The sequence below is a fragment of the Nothobranchius furzeri genome, chromosome 4, assembly GCF_043380555.1.
Source record: "Nothobranchius furzeri strain GRZ-AD chromosome 4, NfurGRZ-RIMD1, whole genome shotgun sequence".
Taxonomy (NCBI): Eukaryota; Metazoa; Chordata; class Actinopteri; order Cyprinodontiformes; family Nothobranchiidae; genus Nothobranchius; species Nothobranchius furzeri.
The window spans coordinates 77,779,961-77,793,235 of NC_091744.1; the positions used below are offsets into that span (position 1 = coordinate 77,779,961).

General features: G+C 42.1%; 1 protein-coding gene across 1 annotated transcript in view; it reads left to right on the forward strand.

The window, feature by feature from the left end:
- slc41a2a (solute carrier family 41 member 2a) overlaps positions 1-13,275 on the forward strand; it is a 35,400-nt gene that overhangs the window by 4,687 nt on the left and 17,438 nt on the right. The window contains exons 2-5 of the mRNA XM_015964921.3: positions 3,726-3,833; positions 5,207-5,278; positions 5,368-5,512; positions 10,599-10,745. Coding sequence (XP_015820407.3) covers positions 3,726-3,833; positions 5,207-5,278; positions 5,368-5,512; positions 10,599-10,745 — 472 coding nt within the window. The remainder of the gene's footprint in view (positions 1-3,725; positions 3,834-5,206; positions 5,279-5,367; positions 5,513-10,598; positions 10,746-13,275) is intronic.

The following is a 13,275-nucleotide window of genomic DNA, read 5'->3' on the forward strand; positions in this document are numbered from 1 at the left end:
TATATACCCATTTCAATTATTTATTTTTACCAGTGAAACCAATATAACATCTCCACATTCCCAAATATACATTTCTGACAATCAAAAACAATATAAAAACAAATCAGCGACCAATATAGCCACCTTTCTTTGCAAGGACACTCAAAAGCCTGCCATCCATGGATTCTGTCAGTGTTTTGATCTGTTCACCATCAACATTGCGTGCAGCAGCAACCACAGCCTCCCAGACACTGTTCAGAGAGGTGTACTGTTTTCCCTCCTTGTAAATCTCACATTTGATGATGGACCACAGGTTCTCAATGGGGTTCAGATCAGGTGAACAAGGAGGCCATGTCATTAGTTTTTCTTCTTTTATGCCCTTTCTTGCCAGCCACGCTGTGGAGTACTTGGACGCGTGTGATGGAGCATTGTCCTGTATGAAAATCATGTTTTTCTTGAAGGATGCAGACTTCTTCCTGTACCACTGCTTGAAGAAGGTGTCTTCCAGAAACTGGCAGTAGGACTGGCAGTTGAGCTTGACTCCATCATCAACCCGAAAAGGCCCCACAAGCTCATCTTTGATGATACCAGCCCAAACCAGTACTCCACCTCCACCTTGCTGGCGTCTGAGTCGGACTGGAGCTCTCTGCCCTTTACCAATCCAGCCACGGGCCCATCCATCTGGCCCATCAAGACTCCCTCTCATTTCATCAGTCCATAAAACCTTAGAAAAATCAGTCTTGAGGTATTTCTTGGCCCAGTCTTGACGTTTCAGCTTGTGTGTCTTGTTCAGTGGTGGTCGTCTTTCAGCCTAAATCTAAATGAAAAATTCTTATCAAAATTAACACGGGTGTTTAAAAAAATACTTAATTACTTTAGTTTTTTTTTTATTTCAATAATGGCAGGCTGCCTGTGTTTATGGCAGCCTGCTACCACTAACCTGGTAGGGAAATCCCATGATAAAGAATGTACTTTATGTCATTCAGAATTGTGGAGTTGGATTGATCGACAGCTTTGACCCTATTGATCTATTGTTCCTATTGTTTCTATCATGCAAATGAGTTTAGCGAGTAGTAGGCCTGTTGATACCATACCATACCATACCATATCATACCATACCAATTTTATTTATAAAGCACTTTTAAAAATGGCATGGCAGCCGACCAAAGAGCTGTACAGAATAAAAAGTAAAAACACAATATAAAAACAAAACACGGTCAACAATAAGATACACAACAAAGCAGATAATCACGGTCAATAAAAAGACACATCGTAAAATAATAAAAGTCAGGGATTTAAAATTGCCTGGTCGTAAAAGTGAGCCTTAAGTAGCGACTTGAAACGGAGGAGGGATGGTACCAGCCTCACTGAAAGAGGAAGAGCATTCCAGAGTGTCGAAGCAGCATAGACAAAGGCACGCTGCCCCCGCGTTTTGTATTTCATTGTTGGAACGCGAAGCAGCAGGCAATCAGCAGATCTCAACGCCCGGTTTGGCGCATAACGAGAGACAAGATCAGACAGGTAATCCGGAGCCAGACCATTCAGGGCCTTAAAAACAAAAATCAGGATTTTAAACTTGACTCTGAAGTTTACGAGTAGCCAGTGGAGCTGCGCCAGTACAGGTGTGATATGGTCTCTTCTAGGGGTGTTTGTTAAAAACCTGGCTGCCGCGTTCTGTACGACCTGAAGCCTGTTAAGAGTGGAGGCAGGTAAAATGGAATTTGCGTAATCCAGTCGGGAGATGATAAAAGCATGAATTACGGATTCCAGGTGTGCTCGTTTCAGGATCGGTTTTAAGAGAACTAGTCTGCGCAGCTGGTAAAAACACGATCTGACCACTGCGTTAATCTGAGGGCCCATGATCTATTGTTTATATCCGTGGGAACAATTTAATGACAAGCAACCTATAACCCTTGTGTTCCATCCTGTCGTGTTTGATTTATGATACCATCCACATTGAGCTGAATGACACAACCGGTCCCAAACTGGAACCAGCAGCCCCCCCTCCAGCCTGGCCCTCCTCTCTCCCTCTCTCTCGCTGAAGACAAACACCTGCAGGATCAACACCCCTTTCAGCCCCCACTGCCTTTCACTGTTTTCTAACAAACAACTACAGCCAAGGTCTTTGTGTTTTTTCACCATCATAAACAATGGTCTGTGTTTACGGCAGCCTTCTGCCACTAACCTTTTTGAGAAGAACCCCATGAAAACAAGATGATGCATTTCTTGGGGTTATTTTTCTTTGAATAACTGTGTAAATAGATGACTAAAAAAACCTCTTGGAATCTTTTTTTTTTTTTAGAAATTACACTACTTCCATTTTCAGACTTTATTCAGAGATACATTAATTTTTTTCCCAAAATACTGTCAGAAAAAAGAAAAAGCAGTCTTGATTTTATTCAGATTCCCACTGAAAAAAATACTTTGTCCACCTCTCAACAAACAAATCCACGGAGGTGCTTGGAAAAGGCACAGATATTTGGTCAGCATAGATTCTCACACACACACGTTGGATATTTTTTGGCAAGTAACTAGTTTCCACAAGTGTTTCCAGGAAGCCGTGACTCCCTCTTTTTGAAACGGCTCAGATGTTTAGGTAAGCTTGGAAACACCTATTTCCCATCTGGACTCCTAATAGCTTGCTTGTTGCAGAAACAAATGGGATGTTTGCATGATGATGCTGAGTCAAGCAGAAGACCACACACACACACACACACACACACACACACACACACACACACACACACACACACACACACACACACACACACACACACACACACACACACACACACACACACACACACACACACACACAGACAGACACAGGTGTGGCTGCTCATCTTCACCCGTGTGTGTGCTTGGGTGGAAAACACACTGTAAAGCGCTTTGGAGTCCTCTGACTCTGAAAGGTGCTATCCAAGTGTGGGTCAATTATCATGAAGAAAAGGTTTGTTGTGGGATTTAATTAGAGGCGTATCAAGCCTTGAGAAAACAGTCCTGGATTCAAAGTGAGTGGGTGTATTTTACCTGGCAATAGGAGGCAGTACATACCTAAATCATTGCAAGCGAGCAGTATTTTTGTGTTTGAGTAAGACCTTACCAGCGGATGGTCATTAGGGTCAAAATTCCCTGCTGCGCAATTTTCAAATGAGTACTTCGCCAGATCATTCAAGCTCCAGCAAAATGACAAGCACATCAGACTCCCTTTTATCACTGGCAACGAGTGAAATGTTTAAAACATAACGTTCATATATAGTGAAAGTTTTGTATTCATTTTTCACAGTATTTTGATGGATATTTCCATAGATTAATGGTAAAAACTACACATTGTCACTTTAATAAACAAAGTTTAGATTCTTATTGCAATAAGAAGAGAAACCACAGTCGCACAAAGCAACCCGTTTCCAGAGCAATCGTCCTGCCGACAAATGTCTGCAGCATCAATACTTCTTTCACCCCCCACCGCCTTTTCCGACTCTTCTAAGAAATCAAAAGGCACCAAGCTATGCCTTCTAAGGACTGGAAATGTCCCTAGGCCTCTTTCTCAGGCTGTTAATCACATAACAGAAGATACTTACTGCAAACAATTAAATGCTTCATTCCAGTCAATACTGATAAATCATGAACCAAATTTATCCATCACAGTTTTATAAAATAAAGGTGATTTCTTGAATCTTTGAGGTGTTCGCTGTGATCTAACTCGTATAATCACATTCCGTGCTCTTTGTGTGTGTTTGTGGCAGGGCTGGGATGTCTTCCAGGAATTCACGGAGCTCTTTATCCTGGTTCCAGCTGTTTTAGGCATGAAGGGGAACCTGGAAATGACTCTCGCCGCAAGACTTTCCACTGCTGTGAGTGCTTCGAGTCAAATATATTCAGACATCTAGAAAGCTTAAAAAAACCAACACCTTACTGAAAACACACCCTCATGATACTGAAGAAGAAGAGCTTTTTTCAGGGAGTTTCACTTGACATCAAGCTAGTGTGGCAGTGTGAGCGTCCTGTCACAGTGTCCCGATTGATCATGCGCCCTGGCTACGTGGCCAAGGGGATGTCCCTTTGGCTGACTGGTAAGCACGCATGACTCTCACCCGAGAGTCAGGGGATCGAATCTCACTTGGGCCCTCGTTTCTCCACCTCGCCATGGTAGGATATTATCTGGCATGTCAAGCTCCAGATGTGCCACGAGGAAAATAAAATGGCACTAACTTTTAATCATTGGCTTACAACTATGAAGAAAATGTTGTAATATTTGTACTTTTAGGGCAGCAGTCGCTCAGGAGGTAGAGCAGGTTGTCCACTTATCAGAAAGTTGCAGGCTTGACCCTGGCTCTCGCTAGAGAATGCTGCTGGTGTGTCCTTGGGCAAGACACTTAACCCCGTATGCCTGCTGGTGGTGGTCGGAGGCTCTGGTGGAGCCTGTGCTCAGCAACCTCGCCTCTGTCAGTGAGTCCTGGGGCAGCTGTGGCTACATTGCAGCTCATCACCATCAGTGTGTGAATGGATGAATGATACACTGTGGTGTAAAGCACTTTGGAGTCCTCTGAAAGGCGCTATACACATGCAGGTCACTTATCTTTTACTTTTTCTTCACATGTAGTTGGTAAAATAAATAAAACAACTCTACTCAAAAGCGTTTGTGAGATGAGAAATATTCACCCGATGATCCTAAAAGTTTCATTGATTTGTCTTAAGTTCAGTGAAGAAGGTAAATGAGTTCCAGGGGTGCCCAATCCTGGTCCTGGAGGGCCGGTATCCAACATGTTTTAGTTTTAACCAGTGGCGTGTCCAGATCTTTTAAAACGGGGTGGCCCAGGTAAGGCACAACTTTGTGCAAGGGTGGCACCAACGGTTATGCTTTTTTTTGTTTTACCCCCAAGCCTTTTGTGGACAATGAAAAGCCTATTTAAAGGTAAATTAGTGTGCTGGCATCTGGGGTGGCCAATCAGATTCCAAGGGTGGCATGTGCTACCCCAGGCCACTCCCTGGACACGCCCCTGGTTTTAACCCTGTTTTAACACACCTGACTTTAATCAGCAGGTAATTAACAGGCTTCTCCAGAGCCTGATGAGCCGCTGAACAAGTGATTCAACCACTGAATCAGGTGTGTTGTAGCAGAGGAACAATAAAAACATGCTGGATACCGGCCCCGCAGACCCAGGATTGGACACCCTGACAACCCTTTGTTGTAGAACATTTTAATAACTTTATGTGATTTTTTCAGGTGAATGCAGGGAGAATGGATTCTACCAGAGAAAAGTGGATGCTAATTGTTGGTAACTTAGCACTTAAACAGGTATACTCTGCCTTTTTTTACTTGTAATATTTTGTCCTCCAATTAGGCCAAATGTTCTTTTTTTTTTGTTCTACATTTCTATTTTACAGCTACAAGCCACAGTATTGGGCCTGTTAGCTTCTCTTGTAGTGACTCTGCTAGACTGGATAGCAGAAGGAAGGATGCCCTTGAATCACCTGGTGCTCCTCTGTTCAACCAGCCTTTGTGCTGCGTTCATGGCATCACTGCTGCAAGGTAATAACACCACTGTAAATTTAAAACCATCGCTTCATTAAAAATATCCTAAACACATGGAAAGCTTCATTAAACAAGTTTCTGTTGTGTCATTTCTCCAGCAGCTATTCAGATGTCTGTGTTCCTTCAGCCCCTGTGGTTTTTAGTTTTCCTTCCTTTGACCTGGTAACCTGCACAGCTTTCAGCCATCACACTCAGCACACCTTCCTCTGTGTATTGAAACTCCCAGTCATTTACCCACATTGTCAGACTGTGATCTCCTGTGTTAATCCAGCAGACGAGCTCACATCACTCCAGTTTTACAGTCCCTCCACTGGCTCCCGGTAGAATATAGAATACAGTTTAAAGTTTTAGTCCTGACCTACAGAGCTCTTAACAACCAGGCTCCAAGCTACCTATCTGAGCTTTTATCCCCACACACCACCTCTCGGAACCTTAGATCCACATCTGAAAACCTCCTGGCTGTTCCTCGAACCAGACTAAAAACCAAAGGGGACAGGGCCTTTCAGACTATTGCACCCAGACTTTGGAACTGTCTTCCTTAAAACCTCCGTCTCTCTAACACTGTAGAGGTCTTTAAAAATCATCTAAAAACTCACCTTTTCATCCAGGCGTTCCCTCCCTAAATGTTTCAGAATGATGGCTTTGTTCGGGTTCACACCTTCACTTTGTTTATACTCATGATTTTATTTTCTACGTTTATCACTGCTATTGTTTTTCTGATGTTTTTTTGGTTAGAGGTATTTGACCTGATCTTTATCATGTTGTACAGCGCTTTGTGATTCATATCTGAGAAAGGCGCTATATAAATAAACTTTTACTTACTTACTTACTTACTTTAGTGCATCAGTGTTTCTTCATAAATCCCTTTTATCTTACCTTCCTGCATCCTGGGGATCTCTCACCTGGATTTGGGTCCTTCATCACATCCTGACACTGACTATGCCTTAATGTGGTGGAATTGTATCAATATTTATTGTTTAAAAAAAACGTAAAAGCATCCAGCATGCAGCGCTCAGTGAGTGACTCCTCACTAGGGGTTGTATCAACTAGTCGACTAGTCGGCTAGACGACTTCACTGCTCTGTAGTGACTTTTTATGCCTTTCATCGACTAGTCGCTGTCACGTGATAATGACCGACAAGATGGAGTCCTCGGAAAAGACAGCAGGTGACGAGCCCCTATGCGCTGTGCCAGAGCGTCGGTCGGTATTTGACGCCCGTGGTAAAAAGGACATTTGACCGATTTGTGACCTTAACCCTCTCCCCTCACCCCCATCCTAACCTTAACCAGCTTGCGCATGCAAAGCTTTGTTTTGCGTTTCATCGTTCCTCTCAAACACGTTTAACGGAAAATTTAGACTGACATACTGGGTAAAGGTTAGGGTAAGGGTGAGGGGAAGGTTAAATAGCAAGAGGGTAAAGGTCACAATTCGGTAAAATCTCCATTTTACCGCAGGCGTCAAAAAGCAACGTGCTGTGCCAGAGCGTCGCCTTCCGACATGTGTCGGAAAAAACACTTGGTCACCCATCGTCAGTTTTAGCCGATTCAGGTGTATGACATCATCAATAATTAGTTGAAGTCGACTAGATTTTCATTACTTGACTGTCGACTTTAAAAAAAATTAAGTTATGCAGCCCCTACACCTCACAGACCAGAGTGTATACACACCGGTTTCACAATGAGGTCATTTTTTCATCTATTTCCATAGGTTCTGTTTCTTTTGCTAACTTGTCAACTAACAGCTTTGGTTTCACAATCATAACTTTAAAGAAGAAATATACTTTCATACGAAAGCCTGTCTCGGGCTTCATAAGCTCTGGAGGTGAGGAACTGAAAACTGCGATTGGGGCAGAAGGCAAGGCAGCTTTATTTGTGAAGCACATTTCAAACACAAATGCAATTCAAAGTTCTTTACAGAACCAAGAACAGCAAGCACAGTAAATCTAACGAGGAAATGTAGACATTAATTTCAAATTCAACAAAAATGTAAAAGAAATACTCAACTGGAGAGCAGTTACAGTGCAGAAAGTGCAGCATAAGAACATTCACGCAAAGGCTGATGAATACATGAAAGTTTTTAATTTTGATTTAAACGTTACTAGAGTTGGGGCAGATTTGCGGTCACAAGGAAGCTGATTCCATCTGTGTGCAGCATAGTGACTAAACACAGCTTCACGTTGTTTGTTTCTGACCCGAGGTTCTACCAAATGACTATTTCCCAAGGATCTGAGAGCCCTACTAGGTGTATATACTGGAAGGAGATCCGACATGTACTTTGGCCACATGCCATTGAGTGATTTATAAACTAGTAGAAGCACTTTGAAGTCGATTCTGTAGTTTACTGATAACTAGTGTGGAGATTTAAGAACAGGAGTGATGTACTCGTTTTTTTGGTTCTTGTTAAGGCTGTAGCAGCATTCTGAATAAGCTGTATTTGTTTTACAGCTGTTTTGGGATGACCAGTTAGAATATCTTGGTAGTAGTCCAGACTGCTGTACATGAACACATTAATTAGTTTCTCTGGGTCTTGTTCTGACACGAGACCCCTCTTGCTAATTGATGGAGATGATAATACGCTGATCTAGTTATAGCTTTAATGTGACCAGTGAAACTCAGGTCTGAATCAATGGTAACACCAAGGTTTTCTAACCTGAGTCTTCGTCTTTATTCCTGTGTAGCTAAACTGAGCAATAGCTTCCATCCTATTCTTCTTATTTCCAAAGACAATATCTCCAGTCTTGTCTTTGTTTAACTGAAGGAAATTTGATTGCATCCAGTCACTGACTTGCTCTAGGCACTGATAGAGTAAGCCTAGGGGGGCAGATTCATTTGGTGATAGAGCCAGGTAGCCCTGGGTGTCATCTGCTTAACTATGATAGGCAATGTTGTTATTGTTTTTGACTTGACCCATGGGGAGCATGTAGAGATTCAAAAGCAGTGGTCCAAGAATCGAACCTTGGGGGACACCGAATGTCAGGGTGATTTGCTTTGATATGTGATCACCAATGGAAAAAATGTAACTCCTGTCTGCGAGGTATGATTGGAAGCAACTATGGATTATGCCTGAAAGTCCCAACCAGTTCATTAGTCTATCAAAAAAGACGTTGTGGTCCACAAGCTGCGCTGTGATCGAGCATCACTAAATTGCCTGAATCTGTATTAATATGGATACCATTTAATACGTTTAGCAGTGCATTCTCCGTGCTGTGATGTTGTCTAAAGCCTGACCGAAAACCATCCAGGACGGTGTTTGTCTCCAAGGAGTTGCTCAGCTGGATCACCACTGCTTTTTCAATAATTTTCCCAATGAAGGGCAGATTAGAAACTGGTCTGTAATTATTCATCACTAAGGGATCTAGTTTACTTTTCTTTAGAAGAGTTGTAAGTGCAGCTGCTGTTTGTAGGACTGAAAACATTCAAGAAGTCTACTTTTCCTCCATTTACGCTCAGCTTTGTAGCATTCCCTCTTTTGGTTTGTAACTTATTTGGTTAACCTCCATGGAGCTTTTTGTTTGCCAGAGATGATTTTTTGTTTTTCAGGAGCAATGGCATCAATGACCTTCAGAGTTTTGCTGTTTAATCCATTTAGAAATGAATCAACACAGTTGGTTGTTAGACTTGTTGACATATTCATAAGTTCACTAAAACTGATGCAGTTTTTTTTATTAGAACAACTGAGTTATGATGGACAACAGGTAAAACTGATATATCAGAAAAACACAGAAATGGTCAGAGGCCGGCTTCCTTAACAACAGTGTCTGGCACATCAATATCTTTGGTAAGATTAAGTCAAAAGTGTGTGACCTTGATTGTGTGTTGGTAGATGAATATTCTGGACAATGTCAAATAGTTCAAGCACTCCAGGAAATTGTACTGCAGTTTTAGTATTTACGTCATCAACGTGGATGTTGAAGTCACCAGTTATGAGAGGATGATTGAAGTCTGTTGTAATAACAGAAAGCTCAGTGAAGTTTTCTAAGAAATTATGCATGACCCTGCAAGTCTGTATATTACTAACACTAAGATCTTGGGTGTACCTTTTAATTCAAAACAAAGATACTCAAAAAAGTTAGCTTGGTGAACTAGACCAAATTCTTGCTTTGCAAAGTTCGGTCTAGGCATGCTTCATTGGAACCCTCGCAGCCCAATCCACTGTCGTGGCTTTCCAATCATAGCTCTTGGGTTGGGCCAATCACAGCAGTCTATAATGTGGGCCAATCACATCGCATATTAGCTTGCCAGGCTACAAAAAATTCAAAGTCACCATACACTATCTGTTCTCAGAAGAGTCATTCAGAGATCCTCACTAGAAAAAGAGTATGCTCGAATTTCCGTAACAGCTTGTTTCTTTTATAAGTTAGACAAAAGATCAGTTCTCTATTAGTAACAATCTAAAACATTTCATGAACTTCTATAGAAATGTGACAGGGTTAGTGTCACTGTATGCTGACTGATCATGCGCCCTGGCTACATGGCCAAGGGGATGTGCCCTTTGGCTGACTGGTTAGCACGGGGGACTCTCACCGGGGAGTCTGGTGATCATATCCCGCCTGGACCCTCATATCTCCACCTTGCCACAGAAAGCTTCTTTTCTTGTCTGGATCCTCTGCAGCTAGCGGACCTTAATTCCTGGTTCTTTACTTCCAGGGGAGGAGAACCAGTAATAATCTTTCTGATACACTCCCAAAAATGACCATTGTTCAGTAGGTTGGTTCTAATCTGGTTGATGGAAAAAAGCATAGAAAATGGTACAAACAAGACAATGTAACCCCCATAATCCACCCCTCACAGTCAGTCAAAAGGGCCTCGAATCCTCTCAGACATATCCTTAGCTTGGCCCTCCCCATTTTGTGGCATGGTACATTTCTATTGTATCAGTGCATGGAAATGTGTCAAGATCTGTTTGCGTCACAAATCTTGTCCTAAATAAACAAGATGTAAAAATCATGGGTGTCTGATTGTGTAAAGACACTCCAACATACTACATAATACTGGACAGATAGACAGTGGGGGCATGACCTAAGCCATGCCCCAGATCTAATAAACCATCCAACAAACTTTTGCTTGTGTCAAACTTTCTCCAGGAATTGTGATGGTGGGAGTGATTATTGGCTCCAAGCGGATGGGAATCAATCCAGACAACATTGCCACGCTGATGGCGGCCTGCTTTGGAGATCTCTTCACTCTCGCCTTGTTGGTGTGCTTCAGCCAGTGGTGTTACTCCCTCATGGGTGAGAGATGAGTGGGATGGACTGAAACAATTTGTTTAAACACAATAGGTGAAATACAAGGAGGGGGAGGCAATTGGGGAACACTTTATGTCATTTAGGAATGTGGAGTTTGATAGACAGCTCTTGACCTTTGACCCTATTAATCTATTGTTTCTATTGTCTTATTTGTTTCTATTGTGAGAACAATTTTAACAACTAGTGTGGGCATTTTCTGTTATTCTTAAAGAAGAAAGTCGGAGTCGGGCATCTCAGTCAGACAGCGTGGGTCTTTATTTATTCATCTGCTCACAGCTTTCAGGACAGCCAAAGACAAAAAGACCTCGACCAAATGTGCAGTCCTAAATTTATACCTTTGTCCCTGGCGTTACTCTCACAGTCCTTTGACTTTGGAGAGAGGATGGGGTGATGTTTTCACTTCCCAATATGGTCGACGTGCCCTCCAGCCCAGAGGTCGACGCGCCCTGTTATCTCTATTACCCAATATGATCCGAGAACTCAAGGTTTACTGGAAGTTACATAAGCTGGACTGAAAGACAGGATGGTGAATTGCACGCACGCAGCTTTTGGTCCACAAAGATGAAAAACAGCATGTTAAACTGCACGCACACTGAACACAGCTTTTGGCACCTTCAATCTCAGTAAGCTTTTAACCTAAGGACTCACAATTCAGCTCAGTACATGTTGTAGATGACCTCTTGACCTTTTGGCGACAACACTAGCAGGCTGATTGATCTATTGTTTTGTACGTGGGAACAATGTAAATGACTATTGACCTATGAGCCTTTTTTTCTGCCCTATTATTTTTTATTTATGATGCCAGCCAAGCTAGATCCGGCAGCCATGTTAATCACCCCCTGTACAGGCAGCCAGGTAGCTAGCTCTATTAATCCCTAATAAATGAGAGATTAAATGGTTGAATAAAAGTTGAAATTCTGCTGCTGCAGACTTATGGTAAACCTATCTGTAAAAACAAACATGTTTCTCCTCACCAACTGCCTGGCAACAGGGTCCTGAAGATTTCCAAATAGATGTTGCATACAACATCTGAAGTAAATGGACAATAGAGTGCTCGTCACCTTAGGACCACTAATAACTGCTAAACTTTGAGGCTGAATAGTGTCTCCTAGTTAGAGTTCTACCTGTCTAGTTAATTTTATTTTATCAGTTCCTCTTTTGAAACTCGACATCAAGGCTCTATCGATGCATTTAACTCTTGAATGCCTTACTTGTGATCCAGCCTACCGGTACAACCCCTGACGTTTTGAGTGGACAGACCCGGCTCGCGCTCGCAGAGGCCTCACTTTTGTGGGGAACCAGACAGGACTACTCGGAGTGGGTCTAGTTCCGGGCTTACCTCTTGCTGGTTTGGACCCAGGGATTGTGCTGGCTAAGAGAAGTCTCTCCACCCGATCCTGTTACTGAATCCCACTGAACTGGTGGCAAGGGTATCGTAGAATTCTGATGCAACGAGCGTGCAGCTTCAGATCCAGAGATGCAGCGCGAGCCTTGTTGATTCCAGCCAGCTTCTGGGTTTAGGAGTAAAGGGCTAAGCCTGAGCTAAGCTGAAGTTCCTCTTATGAGAAAGGAGCTATCAGCTATGTAATTATCTAAGTGGTTTTGATGAGTAAAATGACTCGCAAGAGACGAGGTGTGTCTTTTGGGTTCTAATAAAGCAACCCTTTTAATAAATCAAGAAATTTCAACACAGTAAACTCAGCCAAAAGGCCACGGCAAAAATGATCAAGAAAAACAGTAAATCCACATAAACATTTTTTGTGAGTTTTGTTATTTTATGACTTTTTTTGGTAAATAAGGCACAATGAAAATCATGACACTTCTAGTGAAGCATTAGCACATGTCTACTGAACTAAAGTTTAAGCAAAATATGAGATTATTAATTCAAGAAATATAAACTGAAAGAATGTAAAATTAAAACGCGATTGAAAATCAAGCAATCAAAATGTTAAGCATTACCGGCTCAAAGTTCAGAAGATTAAAACACAAGTAAAATTAAACTTAACAGTTAATATGAAAAGAATGTTAAGCAATTGAGATTAACAAGTTAGAGGGATGTAAATCATAGGTAACTAAACCTTTTTTACAATTAAGTAAAATTATTGATTGTGTTTAGACAAATTTTAGCAATTTACATCTACTATAGTTAGATGGCTAAAACCCTCCAATGAGCCTTTGAGCGTTGTTGAGCTTCTCGTCTACCGGTTTTAGTCAGCACCCCTCATGTGCCGCCACTCTAAGTTTTGACCTCTATCCTATCATTCATTTATATACATACGGACATGGATACAAATAAATGCAGCGCCCAAGGCACTGGTCCTTTATGCCGTCTTGGTGCGGCCCGTGTTCACAACGCTCATTATAGATTTAATTAAAGAATGGCTCACAATGCGAAGAGCGTTCTCTGAGGTTCTGCGAGGCTCTCTGCCTTCAAGTTACAGAAGGACCAACGCAATCGAGAGCCCCGTTCGTTCTTTGTCGGTCACTTTTATAGCTAAATTCACCATGCTTTTTG